A 17,788-nucleotide genomic window follows, 5' to 3' on the forward strand; every position below is an offset into this window, starting at 1 on the left:
AGTTTTTCCTTCCCACTGTCGCCAAAGTGCTTGCTCATAGGGGGTCATATGATTGTTGGGTTTTTCTCTGTATCTATGAAGCGCCTTGAGGCGACTTTTGTTGTGATTTGGTGCTATATAAATAAAATTGAATTGAATTGAATAGAGAGCTGCCAGCTTTCAGCCCCGACCGTGTCCGTGCCATCGGGTGAGAAAGGCGACATCTCACTGATTCTGATCCGCGGGTCTGCGCTTTGTGTTTATGTCTTTGTGCAGAAGCCGTGTACCTGCTCTCATTTACTGTTTTAAATGTTTGGTGGTCGTCGAAATTTTGTGACGTTTCACCTAAGATTCTGGAATTTTGGGCAAAATACATTTATATAAAAAAATCGATTCAGGATTTTAATGAATCGATATCACGTTATCCAAGCCAGAATAGATTTTAATTGACGAATCGAATATTAAAACCCACCCTAGTGTCGAGCCAAACGGACTTTAATGTATGTTTGAACGAGCTGACGGTTCACTCGTTAAGCTGAAAGAAAGATGCTTTAATCACAGCAGTCACACATGTGTCCACTCTACCATCTGGGAACTTGTGTGCTGTTTTGTAGCAGTGTATACACCTGAGACTGTCACCTGTCTGTCTGTCCTGCACTCTCTCTCTGTTTCTTTCTCTCTGATTGTGTAATAAAAGTATGAACATGTATTTACAAGTTACACTTGTGTTTGAATCCTGCAGCTTATCACACATTTGATTTCCATGCGTGACAACTGCAAGTGTCCAGAGGACAGACTGAGGGACCCACTGCTGCACATCATCTGTGAGGCTTTGCATCCCTGATGATCCACCAGGACAAACTCAGCAGTGTGTGAGGAAGAGGAGGAGGAAGAGCCAGCAGCAGCTGACAGATGGAGAGAATAGACAGACTGTTCCCTGTTTGTGAAGGACTGCTGGAAAAGTTTAGAATAACTAATTGTCTGTCCTGAATCAGTCTTATTAGGTAATGTTCAAATAATTTTATCATTGCAGTGTTTTCAGTGTGGGAGAAAGTACTCAGGGCCTTCAAGTTACACACTATGAAAGGCAGCAACAAGTTTAATGTTCAGAAACCTGAAGTATGTATCAGCAGCAGAATGGACCTAAAAATAAATGCTTGTTTCAGTTCTATGAAGCTTTGAGTATTTTGGATTAGTAGCACTGCTGTGTGTGTTGCATCATATTGCTGTAATTGTTTATATGCTTTATATATTCTGAGGTAAGTTGATCTATAGTGTTACATCATATTCTATAAGGATGTTAAGTGTTTGTAGACTTTCTGCCCTGTTTGTGTCAGGGTCCAGGGTTTTTTCGACCCAGTGTTTTGAGTTTCCTGTGTTTTTGTCATTTTGAATTATGTATTAAGTCCTCACTGTTAGTCTTTAGTTATTCTATAGGGTCTAGTTTCTTGTGTTCCTTGTTTAGTAATTTTCCCTCTGTGTTTCTAAGTGGATATAGCGATGTGAGTGTTGTGCTTCGTTCCCACTCCTTGTGTTCTGTGTTTCCTCATCCCATCATGTGCTCCTCATGTTCTCGAGCTATAGGCTCGTGTGGTGCCGGCCTTCATGTCGGTCTCCAGGACTGCATCGGCTTGGACTGTTAAGCCGGGTCAACCTGCAGAACTGTTTGATCATGCTGTTCTGCCAAACCTCTGGGTTGTCCTCCAGAGTTTTCAGTGTGTGGACTTTTGTGCTGTTCTTTTTGAATGTTTACTCCTGCTTCGGATTGTCTCCGTTTCTTGTCTGTCATTTGTTTTGGGGCTCTGTATTGTCAAGCTTGTATTGTTATGTCTATGTCTCCATGTTTCCTGTTGTTGTTTTTCTTTGTTTGCTTGTATTTTAAGAATCTGGTGTGTTATTGTTCATTGTGACGTTCCCCATACCGTCATTAGGTTCATGTGTGTCAGCTGTTTCCCCATGTGTTCCCACTTCCCCTGATCACCTTCTGTGTATTTAACTCTTCTGTTTGCTGTATTTCTTTGTCAGGTTGTTTGTTATACTCTTCAGTTTTCATAGTTTGTCATAGTTTTCACAGTTTTTTCAGTGTTCTTATTTTTTTTTTCAGTTTTTTTATGGTTTCATGTTTGCTACCGTTATCAGCCATAATAAAAGCTCGCTTTTTGTTCAACTTGCAACTCCTCTTTCAGCATCTGCTTCTGGGTCCTGTTCACAACACATCGGCGTGTGACAAAGGGTTTGTGTAATGGAGGAAGATGATCTGCTGTGGCGGTGCCTAAATGGAGCAGTGAAAGGGGAAGAATATACGATGTAACACACACAAAGCAATAGGAAGTCACAGCACTTCAACTGTGTTTCACATCAGCGACCATGAAACTGCCAACATGTCTCACGTTTTTCTTTCAAGGTATGTCCTGTGTACATTTTCTGAAGCTATCTGGCACCCACAAGTATGCCAGACCTTTTAATATTTCAAAACTTTGCTTTAAAGATGAGTAACTTACTGGTTTCCCCGGGGACGTAGTACAAAACTTGTGAATTAATCGCCTCGTATGCTGGACATAAATTATGTGAATTTTATCCTTTATTTGTTAGATATATGCCAAGAAAGGTAAGCATAGTTGAATGATTTACTGTTCTATAAGAAAAAAAGCAGGAAGTTAGATTAACTGGTGTATGGACCTGGCCTCATTCACATGGCTTCCGTCTTCTCTTGTGAAACTCCATTTTAATTGTTCTAAAAATGAGGCTACAACCATCTGTTTAGTTTTCACTGTGCATGTCATTAGCTTGGGCATTTACAGTTTAGTTTTGGAAATGTTTTCGTGTTTTTTGGTGATAGATCGTGTTTGAATCTGTATTGTTATCTACCCTAGCCTACCCTTAAGGTCAGATGCAGTTATGTGTCTAGACAGATGAAATTATTGGGATTACCAGTTTGACCCAAAACGGAAAATATTTTAACAACATATTTTCAGTGTTGCCTGCTTATCATTGAAACTACTGTAAATACTCCTCAAAAAAACCACAAGAATGGGGACATAGTACCTGACTTCAGATGACGATTTAACTCTAAACACCCCTTACCATGTCATTTATTTTATTTCTGTACATTCCCATTGTCTCATAATGAGGAACAACTGTTGATATTTCCCAATCATTTCTGATCATGAAGTAGACAATCATCTAACTCTGTGATACAGCCATCATTAGTCATTTTATGATAATTTATTTAGGGACAAGTCAAATGAAATCAAACGAAATCCCTTGTATTTAAAAATTTCCGCAAAAAGGACCTGTAGAAATGTCTACAGATAAAGTAGTGAAGTTGAATGTTTAGTTTGATCTTTTTGAAACTCAAAGGTGTGTATAAATGTACCGTGCTACTAAATGTATTAAAAAATGTATTTATTTTTTTTAACAGCACTATTAATTGTAGAAAGAGCAGCACTAGCTAAATCCCCTCAAGAAGTCTCTGGATATCTTGGAGAAAACATCACATTGCACTCAGGAGTCGACCCATCATGGAGTCTCACCAAAATTGAGTGGTCAATATTCACCAACAACACTTGGATTGCCACTTATCATAGTGGAAAAACAATGACTGATCTAGTCCATCAATACAAAGGGAGACTCACTCTTAATACAATGACAGGTAACAGGAAATTCATTACTTGTAAAAATGTAAACATATTGTAGTTTAATTTCTTCCTGTCATGTTTAATGGTCAGGACTCAAAATGTAGACTCTCAGTCCATAGTTCAGGATAACAATTTTACATCTGGGTTCCGATACAGATGTCCTGGAGGCTCCAAATCCATGTCACAGATTTGGCCAGAAAAGGGTCCAAAATTCTAACTCATAATTACAGATGGGTACTGGTATCATTCTGACATAAACGGTAGTAACCAGACCGAAAAGCAGCGCACATTTCAGTGCTTTATTTCGGTGCTTTTTTTTTTTTTTTTTTTTCCTGAGCTGTGATACACTTTAGATTCCAGCCAATCATTTTACGTTTCCGAGGATAGTAGGCGGGTCCAGGTACGTACGTTCTTTTAGAGAAAAGCTACAGATTAAAAATGCCCAAGGCGAAGCGGTCAAAAGTCTGGCTGTACTTCGCAGCAAAATATGCAAACTCAGCAGCCTGCAACAAGTGCTTTAAGGTGATACTGTGCAAAGGAGGTAACACCTCAAATCCGATGAAACACCTGGCGACGCATTTTTAAAAGACGAGAAATGCACCGTATTTGATAGCTTGCTGCGAGACCTCACACCGTGCACATCTACTGCGGGTGGGTTGCCTGTTACCGGACCCGGAGTTAGCAACATCCCCCAATAACCCGAAGAGGAGAGTCCTGGCCCCTAGCCCTGCCAGTGTAGCAGAAATGATGACGGATGATGATGGCAGCAGCAGCCGTTCTTCTTGATGGCAGATACTCCCTTCACCCTGGCCATTTAAGCACTGGCACCATTTCAAAAGTACCGGTTTGGCACCGGTATCGGATAAAACCTAAACGATACCCATCCCTACTCATAATCCAGTATACTCACCCTTAGCACACGCTCACCAGAGTCCAGGAGTCTGCACAGATGAGAGCATAAAAACCCACCAACCAACAAACAAAAGAAAGAGCCATCATTACTGTCTTAAAATTAAATGACTGTTTTCCTCCAGCTTAAATGGCTGACGACCAAATCCCTGCCAGGTCAGTTAATCAGCCCAAGTGCAGATAGACTGGTGCTGTAAAAAGACATGCCTTTACAAAGCAAGGTGTGGTTAGAAGAGACAGAGACGGACAGAACTAGGTAACTGGAGGACCATGACAGTAGCCTCCACTACTCCTTGATCCGTGTGTGCAGGATGGCTGAGTGAGGGATCCACGAGCATTCCTCCGTATTCCTGTATTCCTCGCAGTCCGTGTCGCTGATGCGATGGGTTATGGGGTAATTTTAACGGGACTGACTACAGACTCTACTTCAAAAAGACCGATACAACTGGAGCTGCTCCTTAGATTCTGACCTGAGAGGAATGAGCTCTGTGAACAACCAGACCCTGTGGTCAGGGAGATATCTGGAAGCAGGAGTACGACGAAGGTTGGTGAGGAACTTATTTTTCTCCTTCATCCGTAATAGGGTTGCTCAGGTAGGCCTCCAGATATTGTGACCACGTCCTACATGAAGTTTGACAGATCTCAGAAATCTCATCTTCCAAACAAAGGTGGCTGACATCCCAGAGATTCCTCAAGAGGTGAGAGACTGCTTGCAGAAGATGTCAAATTATGGGCATACTTGAGCCAAGAAAGCTGTTGGCTCTGTGGAATGATTGGAAGGCGTGATACACAGAAGGGCTGCCTCCACCTCTTGAGTCACCCTCTATGCCTGGCCAAGCTCACCTGCGCTCCCAGGATGGAACAGAACTCCGTCCACACTCGTGAAGTAAATTGTCGGCCACAATGTCCAAAGTTATGCTGTGGAAAATGTGGTTCACAAGGAGTTTAGATCTCTAGGGCAGAAGGTAGTTTGGAAATGGGAACAGAATGTACAGCTTTTGAAAATGGCTAATGGTGGTAAAAATGACAGTTTGAGGCAGGCTAGTGATAGGGTCTATTGCAATGTGGGACTGAGGTCGTTCCAGGGTTGAAAGAGAACATAGTTCACCTCCAGCTGGTCTACTGAGTTTTATTTCAAGCACAAACAGAATATGTGAAAAAATACACCCAGACATCTTTGAACAGAGAACCAGAATCAAAGTTGGATTAGAGTGATGGTGCAGTTCTTAACAGGGTGGCAGGCAAACGTGGAGGAATGAATCCACTGAATGAATTGGGACCAGATGTTGGATGGTACATTCAGCAGGGTGGGTGAACTGCGACCATGATCAGGTTCATCTTTTTAAGCATTTCTAACCAGCGACTCTAATTCCCAGGTAAGGAAACCCACAACGCAATACTGGTGCAGGACTGTACAGCATTCAAAAACTTGTCAGTATGTGTGGCTGGCAGCGAGAGAGAGGCGGCAGCCAACTGTGTGTATACAGCAACAAACAAATAAGTGAGAGAGATGGAGATGGGCAGTAATGCGTAATCCGATTACTTTTTTCAAGTAATGAGTAAAGTAAGGGATTACTATTCCAAAAAAAGGTAATTCGATTTCTGTTACTTTCCCGTAAGCACGTTGCGTTACTAAAGCCGTGGGTTTTTTTCTTTTTTTCTTTTCTTTTTTTTGAGTGTCTCATGACAATGACATAAGCGAGTACGACATTCGTGGCAACAGCTGTGTGCAGATCAAAAATGGGTAATATATCGAGTGCGGGAGAGCATATGACTGTGCAGCGTTTAAGTACTGACCTTACTTTGAGTTTGATTCTGTAAAAAGTGACAAAAAGATTAGCGTCTGCTGTTCACTGCGTGGGAAGAAAACAGCGAACCCCCCCCACCCCCAAACTTCCGAGCAAGCACAGAGTACAAATGTGAAATTCAGAGACTCCCAGATTCTTCCACTGACATGACGGCTGCGACAACCCTGCACCAGGGCAAACCTCCGCCTACCCAATCCTCCTATACAGGTGAAAATAGAGCAACAGGACCGCTGAGTCTTTGATTTTATTTATATTCTGCTGTGTTTTACTTGCATCTATTTGAAAGAGTGAGTGTAAACACAAACTATTTTATGTGCTGGAATATGCAGAAAATAGGTTTAAATGTTCAACAAATTTCTTCCAGTCAGAGAATGTTGCATATAATTTTTACTTGATGAGTAAAGTTCAAAGATTAAAACTAATAAAACAAGTTTTAAAAAGAGACTTTTTCATTTGATTCCATTTTATGATGGATTATGCAGAAAAATTTGAATTGGACTGAAGGATCTCACTTTATTACCCATTTAGGGTGTAAATCATGTTCTTAAAAAAATAACTAATTACTTTTGAAAATAAGTAATCAGTAAAGTAACAGGATTACGTTTTTGGGGAAGTAAGCAGTATGTAGTTACTGATTTTTTTTTCCCCCTCCCCCCTCTAACTTGACCAACACTGCCCAGGACTGGGCCAGCAAGGGGAGGAGCTGCCCAAATGGTGGCTGAAATGGCAGCCACACAGGGGGAGCAGGTGGCAGTGGCACGCCACCAGCAGTTAGAACTCCAGGACCGCATTGAACGCAGCATGTGGTCCTCGCTGACACTGCCACTACCCCCAGCAATGTTCCCCAAAGACATGGGAGTCGAGAAGGTCTGGACTGTTCCAGTGCCCGTGCTGGCCCCCAGGGTTTGACCAACCAGGACACCGCCTGCTGTTGCACCCATCTTCTTAGGTGGGAGCGGCTGGTGCCCGTCAGATGCCTGCACCTGTTTCTGCTCCCTGGAGGACGGACAGAGTGTGAGAATGACAGAACCCATGTCATTTTTGTTTGAAAACGCATCTTTTTCTCTACGTTTTGGCCTTCCGTCCCCACTTTTGGCTTTTTGGTCAATGAAAACAAAGCGTTTTGAAAACTTTACGAAAGAAAATAAACGGCAGACAGAAATGAAGCAGGTGAAATCTTGAGTTTCACGCATGCGCAGTACTGGAACGTAAGCGTTTTCGGCCATTTCAATGTGGATGAACAACTCTGTGAAAACTGATGAAAACGAAAAATGCAGTTTTCCAACTTATCTGGGCTAGTGTGGACGTAGCCAGAGAGACGGACAGAAAGGGAGTGTACGAGAGTGAAAGAGATGCGAGTGAGCCAGGGAACTGGAGAACCATGACACTTCCTTGATGTTATTTCAATGTATTTTACTCTATAGGTGACCTAACAATTCACAACCTGACTGCAAAGGATGCCACAGAATACACCGTAGACCTCAGCAGCAGTGAGGCTGAACCTGAAGGAAATACAATTAAACTCAACGTAAAACGTAAGTGATTATATTAATAATAAAGTCTTATTTTTTTAAAAAGAGAAATCAGCATTGCTCATTTCTTTCATTTTAAAGAATTGCAGCATTTAATGACAGAATATAGATTTTTTTTTCTCCCCTTATTTTGAATGCATATATACTGTATAAATATCACATTTTGGAGTTAGGAGCAATCAAATATATTACGTGGTTTAAAGTTAAACTAGGCAGTCTTGCCTTGATATTTTGGCATCTTTACTTTGTGTGAAATTAGCATTTTCACTCTCTACACTTGCAGAAAAGCTCCGGGAACCATCCATCCAGATAGTCACGAGCACATCTGTAGAAAATGGCTGTTTTATGGTGGTGAACTGCTCTTCTCTGGATAAGGGCATTAACCTTTCCTGGAGTGTTGAACCAGTCAGTGTGCTCACCATCAACAAGCATAATCCCAGTGACAGCTCTGCACAACTTTTTGCATTTGTCAACACCACACAGAACCTTGCAAACTTTACTTGCACCTCCAGGAGAGATATTGAGCGTGTTCCTTCGAAAACTGTCACTCCAAAGTGTGATAGTAAGATTTGTGGTAAGCTGTTAAATAGTATAGTCTGTAGCATGTAAGCACAGCATTAGATGAGATAAAGATTAAACAAAAGATGTGTGATCCAGTATCCTATATTGGTATCAATGCTCCTTTGAAGGACTACAAGTTGAAATTAAATCATATATCACACAATAAGTCACATTTCTGATTATTTTGTTTCTGCTTTCTCCATATAGTTTCAAATTGTACGAGTCCACCTCCACCCAGGAGAGTGACACATCATAGGGCTAGATATTCTGCAGTTTTGTTCTTGTCTGGCACTGTATTTGGTAGCATCGGAGTTATTATAATTTACCGTTATGCAGGTAAGAGAAAAATTACCCTCAGAGGAAAATGTTCATTCATCGTCCTTGTGTGTGCAGTCCAGTAAAGAATAATGGTTTTGGTGCTAAGGTACTTAAAATTATAGTTATTGTAGTAATAATAATGTAAAACTTTCTAACATTCTAAACATTTGAAACACATTTCTAACTATTTCTAAAATATTTATATTCTACCAACTCATCTACTGCAGACATGATCGATATAACAGGTTTTAATGTCCAGTATTCTTGATGTTACAGTGCAATCGCACAGCCTGCAGCATGACTTGTCATTAATAACTAGGAATTGTGCTACTGGATCAGAAAGAAGACAAAGAGGTAATTTGTACCACTATTATATGTTATGAGATTAAAAAAAAAACAAAAAAAAAACAAAAAAAACACTCTTTACCAGAAATATAGCAAAAGTCAAACTGTTCTGATAATGTGGGGCCACTTATAAAGTAGATAACCTGCTATTAAAATAATTAATATAAGATTATATTTTTGTTATATTCAGGTTGAATACAATGTTTTTCTTTTTGATTGTCAGTACAAAGAAGTATAAAGGAAGATGAAGAGACTGCAAATGTGCAGGACGAGCAAGGTGAGCAAATGAGCAGGTAGTCAAGTTAGGTGGGAAGAACAGTTATTTTTCACAAAATAATATCACATGCACTTAATAGATGCTTTGTGTTCTTTCCATTGGCACACTAAAAATTGTCAGGTTAAGGCTGTGTGCAGGCAGGAGTGGAAGTAGAAGGACCCAAAGTGCAGATGCTCTGAGGCGGAAAGTAGCTCAAAACTCAGCTTTTATTGCTGGATGGCAAAACGTAACAAAAATCCAAATAAACTTACATGACCATGCAGACAGAACACACAGCATAAATGAGAGTAGATCACAACACAGGCACAAAGAAACACAGGGCTTAAATACAGAGGGAACAATCAGGGAATGGGTAACAGGAGGGAAACACAGCTGGGGCAAATCAGGCCTAACGAGACAAGGGGAAGCAAACCCAGACACATTAACATCAGACATGGACTTTCAAAGTAAAACAGGAAACATAACACAGACTCACAGGCAGGCACTATAACAAAGGGAACAGAGACGTGGGACCAGGGCAGACGCAGACACTGACTGGACACGGGGATACAGCAGACAGCAACTATGGAACAGACAGAAAACCAGAACACTAAAACTCTAACCAAACCCCACCCAGAGAACCTTAACTAAGAATAATCCTAAAACCCAGAAAGCAAAGCTAGAATATAATGAAATAACAAAATCAAAGAACCAAAAACACAAAACACTGGGTCAATGACCCAGGGACCCTAACAAAAATGCCAGTGGACTAAGGAAAACATGTTAATATGAATAATAGCATTTTACAGGATTTATATCACTCTAAATTGCTTGAACACAATGGCTGCCACCCCCAGGCGAGTTTGGAACCCTTTTTTTTGTCTTTTTTAAAAACAGCCCTAAATTTAAATTCTTTTATTGATGTTACTGAGTGCACTCAAACAGCCCGCAGTATGGCTGATCAGTAATAATTCAGACTTGTGAAGATGAAGTGTAATGAGATATTTTGACTAGAAATAAGACAAATACACTTCTTGTAAGATTTTGAGTTTTGCAGTGTACATTTTTTTTGGCTCCCATTCTACTACAATGTGCATGTTTGTTTACAGTACAGCTTAGGCTCCTGGTGACAGCAGGTCAAAATGGTGACACCTTTCTATGTCCAGCAGCAGCCAGTATTCAGTTATAATATTGCTATAAATTTATTTCTGTTACATTTAACTTTTCAGTGGCAACACCAACACAAAGAGAGGAAGAATGAAGACGACAACAAGAGGGACTGTGAGGAAAAAGAAACAAGTAAGAGTGGACATGTGCAAGCTTTAAGTCAGAAATAGTTATAATACTAAGGTAGCTTTGTTTCATCCACAGTGATTAATGATGATTTCACACAAAAAAGCAGTGAGTTACACTATATACAGATATGGATCCCCAACTTGGGTTACAATGAACACTTAATAACAATTAATAAATAGAATTTTATTGTTTCATTATCTCTAGTTCAACACAAGGAGGAGAACAGAGCTTATACAAGAGCAGGGAGAACAAAGTGAGCAAATGGGCAGATAATGATGTAAGGTGACAAAAACAATAATGACTTTTAACAATATTATTTTCCATACATTTCATGGAGGCTTTGTGTCCTTTCCAGTAGTACACAAAAGGCTTATAGAGAATAGTGAGAATTAAAAGAGAAATTTAAAGCCAACATTACAAAATAAGTCAAGGCGGCCTGTGTGATACTTGAGTGATAAAGGGTTAACCTTTATTTTCTAGAAAACATGTTCAGCTCTGTATGTGAACGACTGTAGTCTAAAAGCAACTTTCTGTTTTGGTTTTGTCTAGATGCTAGCATTCATGACACAAAAGTTTTTTTTTTGTTTGTTTGTCTTTTGTTTTTTTTTTGGTTTTTTTTGTTTTTTTTGTAATTTTACAAAATGACGAAAATAACTGATTTTATTTTCATTGTATGTCATAACAGCGTCAAGCATGTCATAACATCAACAAGAATTCCTGAACCAGTGAACAAACACAGACTGAAGACAACCATCGTATTCAAATGAATGCATTTTGACAGAATTCTCAGAAGATGGATACATTATAATGAGCATATCAAGTGTCATAACTCAGACTCACTAAAATATACATCACAATCATATATAGGAACTGAGGTTGCTGCTGTACATGTTTGAACTTGTGTCTTTTCTGCCTTATTTGTTTTATGTATTTTATTATTATCTTGTGTGAATCTCTCGCTAATAAAAGGATATAAAAATATGAATACAGAAACAAATCTGTAAATAAAGGTACAACCTCAAAAAAAAAAGAAAAAGAAAAAAAAAAGAGAAATATCCCTTTATTAAAAACTATCTTTCTGGACCACTGTCAGGACTGTCAAAATCATGTATTAATTTCTTGTTGCTTTCTCTTACTTTGTTGATGTAATAATCATGGTGGTAAGCTATGCTCTCTAGGGAGTCACACATTGGTTGCAACACATTATTACATACAGTCACATCCATCACCCTTGCTTACACATATGTGGGGGTGATGGATGTTCGTACGTAAGTTTTAGGCAGGTTGAAATAAAATGCTGTAAACAAAGAATGCTTTTAAAAATGGCATAGTATCTTTATTTATAACACACTGTACATTCAACAATGTTGGCCAAAGTGCTACAAATATAAAACAAAGAGAGAACAGTTTAAATTACATATAGAATATCTTAAAATTAAAAATAAACATCTTAAGAGACATCAACAAGTCCTGTTGTGCTGAAAGCCAAGGTAAATAGATATGTTTTAAGACGTGATTTAAAAACCGATAAGGAAGGTGCCTGTCTAACATGTAAAGGTAACTCATTCCATAGTTTTGTAATGGCAGTGTTAATCAGTTATTTTCATCAATAGCGGGAGAAACACTATCAGGATATAACAGTTTATTGTCTTGGGCTGGTAGGGAAATTGGGTCAGACGTTAGAATTAAGAGCTCTGCTGTGAATGAGATTTAACAATGAGTTAATGAGACGTTATGGTTGGTCATTGATTTAGATGCCTGTTGACTTAGTGGTAACTCTTTGGGAATGACAGTAAGTAGCAGACTCAGCACCACATACCATGATTGTGCAAGTTAATTTACAGCAATGCATATGTGTGAAAATGATAAATAGGCAACTATTGTCAACAAATAATTATTAATAAAGTAATTCACAGTAACATTAATTTAATTAAATGTACAAGAAGAGAAAAAAATCATACTTTACAAAATTTACAACACTGTTAAAAACATTTTGTCATATAGCATGCAACATCAACAAAAAAAGAATGACACTTTTTTCCAATATGATAAAACTAGCATGCTAAATGTAATAAACATTGCCTCTTTCCTTGTCATAATAGGTTTGTATTTTTTCTGGCTTTCCATTTTCCAAGTTGTTGTTATGAAGAAAATGTCCAAATGTTCATACTTTTTGTGTTTACATAAGAAATTAACAAACCAACTAAGGCTATACAAAGCTATACGCAATCTATGAAACATCTTGGTAGGGTGACACTGAAACGTTCCTCACACGATTAAGCTGGATCTTGTCATACACTGTCTGGGGCTGTATGTGTGACAAAAAGATGGGAAAAACAAAGACATCAAATACACAGTTATTTGGTTTACTTTAAAATTAACCAGTGTTTCAAAATTTAAAAAGTAAATTATAAAAAAAAGAGCATAGAGTGGAGCATAAGTTAGGGAAAAATACATTGTAGCAAATGTATTATTATTATTATTATTATTATTATTGTTGTTGTTTTTGTTATTATTTTATAACCAATATAATATTCATAATAATAATAGATTCTTGAGACTAAATTTATCTTATATAAGACAAATTTTTGTCTCAAGAATTTCAATCACAACGCTTTGATCTTACCCCTGATTTAACCGAGGTGACTCTGTTATCAATGGTTTCGTACAACGAGCAAGGTGTCTTGATAGATGAAGTCCCCTGTGAGTGGACAGAAACCATTAAGATTCCTTAAAGTAAACCTTACTGTAGCGGGAGTTTTTTTTGGCTCAGCTGCAAGGGAGGGGTGGAGCAATGGGTTCAGGTGTGTGGTGTAAGGGGAGGCTGGTTGTCACAGCCAATATCCTCGATACCCGGTCCAGGAGAGACGTACAGTGTCAAGGGGTTACACGCCAGACTATGGTGACTCAGGCTGTACGCAAACCACTAAACCCTGGTTTGTCTGGGGTCATTGCTCGAGGCAGAGTAGTTGGAGGTTAGGGGTGTGTATGGGGACATTCATGAATACATAGAATGAAGGCTGCAGTTAGTTCGTGCCTGAGGCATCCCTTTATTTTGGGGTGCCTCAGGCCAATTGGCCCTGGTCCATCATCTAAAAGGCACAGTGTGATCAATTCCGTGACCTGTGTGGACATGTGGGGTCTGTGCTGCACTCAGTGGTGACCCCGGACTGCCCAACATTGACTCGGGGAGGAGGAAACTGTAGGGGAAACTGTGGTGCCACTGGCTCTGGTGACTCAGTCTTGTGATGACACCCTACGCTCAGCCTTTGGCGAGGTGATGAAAATTGATGGTCACATGGTGTGCCCTGTCCTGTGCGCTGACATTTCCACATGTTTTGTTGATTAGGAACAGATTATATTGAGTGAGTTGCAACACTCACACACAGAAAGAACACAGTTCAGATCAGTTGTGATCATAAGATCACATTTGGGTGAGTTCTCATTGATCATGAGAACATTTGTTCCAGGCCAAGGAACTTCTGTACAACAGAGGGACTAGGCTCAGACAATTTTTATTGGGGGATAAAGTACTTATATTACTCCCTTCTACCAGCTCAAAGTTACTCGCAAAGTGGCAAGGGCCCTTTGTGGTTGCACGAGAAGTGGGTGATGTTAACTCGACAGGGAGGGGCATTACATGTATATTACCTCAACCTCCTAAAAGGATGGAGAGAGGCTAAAACCTCTTTTCTGGATAGACTGGTGAAGGAAAGGGATGAGTTAGGGCTGGAGGTCCAAAATTTTACCATTTCCACCTCCCTCTATTGTGATAACCATCTCACACAGGCTCAGAGAGTGGATGTTGCTGCATTGCAACAGCATTATGCAGATGTGTTCTTCCCCCTGCCTGGCTGTACCAGTCTCATGGAATACCATTTTGAGACATGCCCCAGGATCACGGAGCATTCACAGACCTACACGGAGGAAGGTACAATATCTGGGGTACCACTTGGGAGGCAGGCAGGTGCGTGTGCAGATGGGAAAAAAAGCAGCCATCATATCCTGTCCACGTCCCAAGACCAAGAAAGAGGTAAGGTGGTTCTTGGGACTGGCTGGTTACTACCGAGGTTGTGCCTGGATTCACGGCCATGACCAGCCCCTTGACCAACTGGAAAAGAAAGGGTTCCCCAGATCTGGTCCAGTAAGCGGAGCAGTATTTGTAGGCTGGGCTAGATGGCTCCCTGGCCAAAGTTGGGTGATGGGGTCGTGTGGTGGGGTGTGGTTTTTGGCTTGGCTGCAGGGGACGGGTGGAAAAGGGTGTGGTGTCAGGGGAGGCTGGTTGTACAGGCGAGCATCATCTAATCATGCCTTGCCTATTTTAGTAGCTGCTGGGACCAGGAAGCAGGCAGCTGATCGGAGCATCTGAGAGGAGAGGAGCTGACAGCAGGGATTGAGCTGACAGAGAGACAGACACTGAAATGTGCACAATAAAATAAAAGTTTTACAAGCAGCCATATCCATGGTTGTGCTGGATCCTTTTGCACTTACATTTTATTCTCAGAAACACAAAATGTTTCCTATGAAAACTTATGTGTGTAAAGCACAATATATGATACTTACATCTTCATTTGTAACCTCACCAATATCAGCATACACAGTGAGGTCATTTGTGTCACTTCCTGGTTACAAATGAAAAACATCAGGTAAACTGTTAAAATATGACACTATTAACATGATAAAGCTAAATGATTATCAAGAGTTTCTTACCAACATGTCTTTTTCTGCAGCAACAAACTCCTGTGATTATACCAATTGTTATAAACACCAAACATCCACCAGCTGCACCCACAAAAAGGATGAGGCGTTTTTCTGCAAATGATGCCATTCTTTATATTAATAACATGCCAGGATTAAATACAGTAAAATGAACCAAAATATTCCAGTAAGAAAAGCAATTGAAACAATGCTAACAAATTTGTTCCAATTAATGTAATTTTCACAAATTGAATCATAATTATAACATGAGTTTCTGACCCCATATCATCACCAACAATTTTGTGCAAAAAGTCTTGAAGTTATCCATCATTTCTTCATATTTTGCATACAAGGAGACTGATTTTTGCCAGACGCCTGGACAATTATTCCCCTAACACTTTAAAAATGCAAGAAAATCAAAGTTTTTCTATGGACATTGTCTGTTTTTTTTTTTTTTTTGCTTGTTTTTAGCCCAGTCCTTGTACTTGAGGACTTCCAGGAGAGCTTTTTGTTTTGTTTTTTGAGCCACTGAACATTGACCTATGAATTCAAGAATAAAAAAAGGTTCTTAACAGTGTAATGTCTACACATAACAGACAATGAGTCTGTTATGTGTAGACTATGAATTTATAAAAAATGAAAAATTGTCAAAAATAACAGTTTGACAGGCATAAAATAGTATTGTTGCACTAGCAAGGTGATTTCCAAAGTGTTATTAGCTGACATCTTGGTATATTTTGGCATTGTGTACATTCTTCCATGAAAAAAAATGAAGCCAAAAAAGTGGAAGGTCTAAAAAATATCTACAGCAGACGAACAGTATCTGAAAGTCATATCCTTAAGAAACAGAAAAAAAATACTGCAAAGACCTGACACTTCAGATTGCAGTAACCTCATCAGAAATAGTCTCAGTGGAATCGTTTGAAACATGCTAGACTAGTATTGCCCATATGAACTTATCTCCATGTTTGGAAATAGGCACTCGTATGGGAGTGGTTTTGTGTGTCACAATTGCTGTGAGCCAATGCCTGTGATACGCTTAGGTTAATTGAAGGCAGGTGTTGATTGGTGTTGATTGCACCTATACTCTGGTCTACTTGTAGCCCACACTACAAACACTGCGGTGATATTTTGTCTCTCTGTGCAGCTATGTCATATGATCAGATTCAGAATGGTTGGTCAGACCTCAAATCTGGGTGTGTTAAAGGTTTCTGTCAAGAAGACATTAAAAGAAAGCCTGCCGGAGTTCAGGCTGTGTTAAAGAATTCACTAGCTGGGCCCACGTCCTCATTTTAGGTTTGGCAACTGAGCTGCGGTTTGGGGAAGGCCTCGAAGGGGACTGGCGACGGCAGATCCCCATGTACTAAATACAAGTGAAGAAATTAAAGAATTGAGAACAAGGAGGGAGGGTGGGTGGGGCATGTAAACAAGAATGTACAGCTTGTACAACTAGGGGAACCTATATAGATGACAACTGGAGGGAATGTGTTTGGAGGCGTGGTCCTGCTCCTGAAATTCCGATACATAATCTCCAATAAAAGTGGTCATACCAAATAACCTTGAAAATTATTAGAACTGTACAAGCTCTGTTTTTGCCTTATATACTGTAATTGCATGTATTTTTACACAATTTATTTATAGATTTTCCTTATTTCTGATTTTCCTAGCAACATATGAAGAAATTAAACAAAAAGGGTCAACACTTTTGGACAGTAGACAGTATGTTCTATTCATCCTTAATTCCAAACAGCTATGCTTTTTAATAGTTCCAAAAGATCTGTGGTCATGTTGCATTTGGGGATAGCATCAAGATGGTGGATATAAATTATATGTCACATTCATATCTTGACTCTCCTGTACTACAGTTTTTCCACCACACAACACCAATTGTGATCCGTCAAAAAAAAAAAAGAAGTAAAAATGCACACTGCAAATGCCTGGTTCTTCTTGTGTACCTTTGCTGCACTTCACAGTTTGAAATGCAGACTTCTCACTGACATTATTGGAAACTGTGCAAGTGAAATTAGTCTCTCCATCCTCCCTGATGATGTATTGTTGCCTGGGACCAGGTAGTGTTTGTTTTCCTACAGTCCAGTTGTAGCTGACATCACCAGTTGTGCTGCACTCCAGCAGAACTTTACATGACCCATTAAAAGCCTCCCAGGTAGAACTGATTTTTATGACCGGCTTACTTATGGGTTCTAATGAGAAAACAGAAGGAGAGAGAGTGTCTCAGGTCACCTTTTGCAACACAGATTAAAATAGATGTTTGTGCAGCATTCTGCAAATGTATTATACAAAACTAGGCCAATCAACAACAAACTTTAATAAAATCAGAAAAGAATTATTAACCACTCCGTCAGTAGGTCACAAATAGTCTAAACTGCAAAGACAAACTATATAAATCAAACACATTAAGAATCAAGCACTATATTGTTATTTATATAT

The 17,788-nt window shown here is 39.5% G+C and overlaps 2 protein-coding genes across 4 annotated transcripts in view; one reads left to right on the forward strand and one right to left on the reverse strand.

The window, feature by feature from the left end:
• The first annotated feature begins 2,108 nt into the window (after positions 1-2,108).
• On the forward strand, positions 2,109-11,627 carry LOC102208242 (uncharacterized). 3 transcript variants are annotated; one of them, XM_005754568.2, is made up of 9 exons: positions 2,109-2,383; positions 3,401-3,631; positions 7,759-7,869; positions 8,150-8,440; positions 8,635-8,763; positions 9,022-9,099; positions 9,314-9,367; positions 10,576-10,645; positions 11,328-11,627. In XM_005754568.2, the coding sequence occupies exons 1-8, from the start codon at positions 2,347-2,349 to the stop codon at positions 10,605-10,607; spliced, it is 963 nt and encodes a 320-aa protein (XP_005754625.1). In that variant the 5' UTR covers positions 2,109-2,346; the 3' UTR covers positions 10,608-10,645; positions 11,328-11,627. The 3 variants fall into 3 exon arrangements, with proteins under 3 accessions (XP_005754625.1, XP_005754626.1, XP_005754627.1); XM_005754569.2 differs by lacking the exon at positions 9,314-9,367; XM_005754570.2 differs by lacking the exon at positions 3,401-3,631.
• A 1,004-nt stretch (positions 11,628-12,631) lies between these two features.
• LOC102208888 (uncharacterized) overlaps positions 12,632-17,788 on the reverse strand; it is a 7,012-nt gene continuing 1,855 nt past the window's right edge. Inside the window, exons 3-7 of the mRNA XM_005754571.1 lie at positions 17,296-17,541; positions 15,353-15,454; positions 15,206-15,264; positions 13,269-13,343; positions 12,632-12,950 (exon numbers count right to left, since the gene is read on the reverse strand). Coding sequence (XP_005754628.1) covers positions 12,873-12,950; positions 13,269-13,343; positions 15,206-15,264; positions 15,353-15,454; positions 17,296-17,541 — 560 coding nt within the window. The 3' untranslated portion in view covers positions 12,632-12,872. The remainder of the gene's footprint in view (positions 12,951-13,268; positions 13,344-15,205; positions 15,265-15,352; positions 15,455-17,295; positions 17,542-17,788) is intronic.

This window comes from Pundamilia nyererei, unplaced genomic scaffold, assembly GCF_000239375.1.
Source record: "Pundamilia nyererei isolate P.nyererei 1_Seehausen unplaced genomic scaffold, PunNye1.0 scaffold00594, whole genome shotgun sequence".
Taxonomy (NCBI): Eukaryota; Metazoa; Chordata; class Actinopteri; order Cichliformes; family Cichlidae; genus Pundamilia; species Pundamilia nyererei.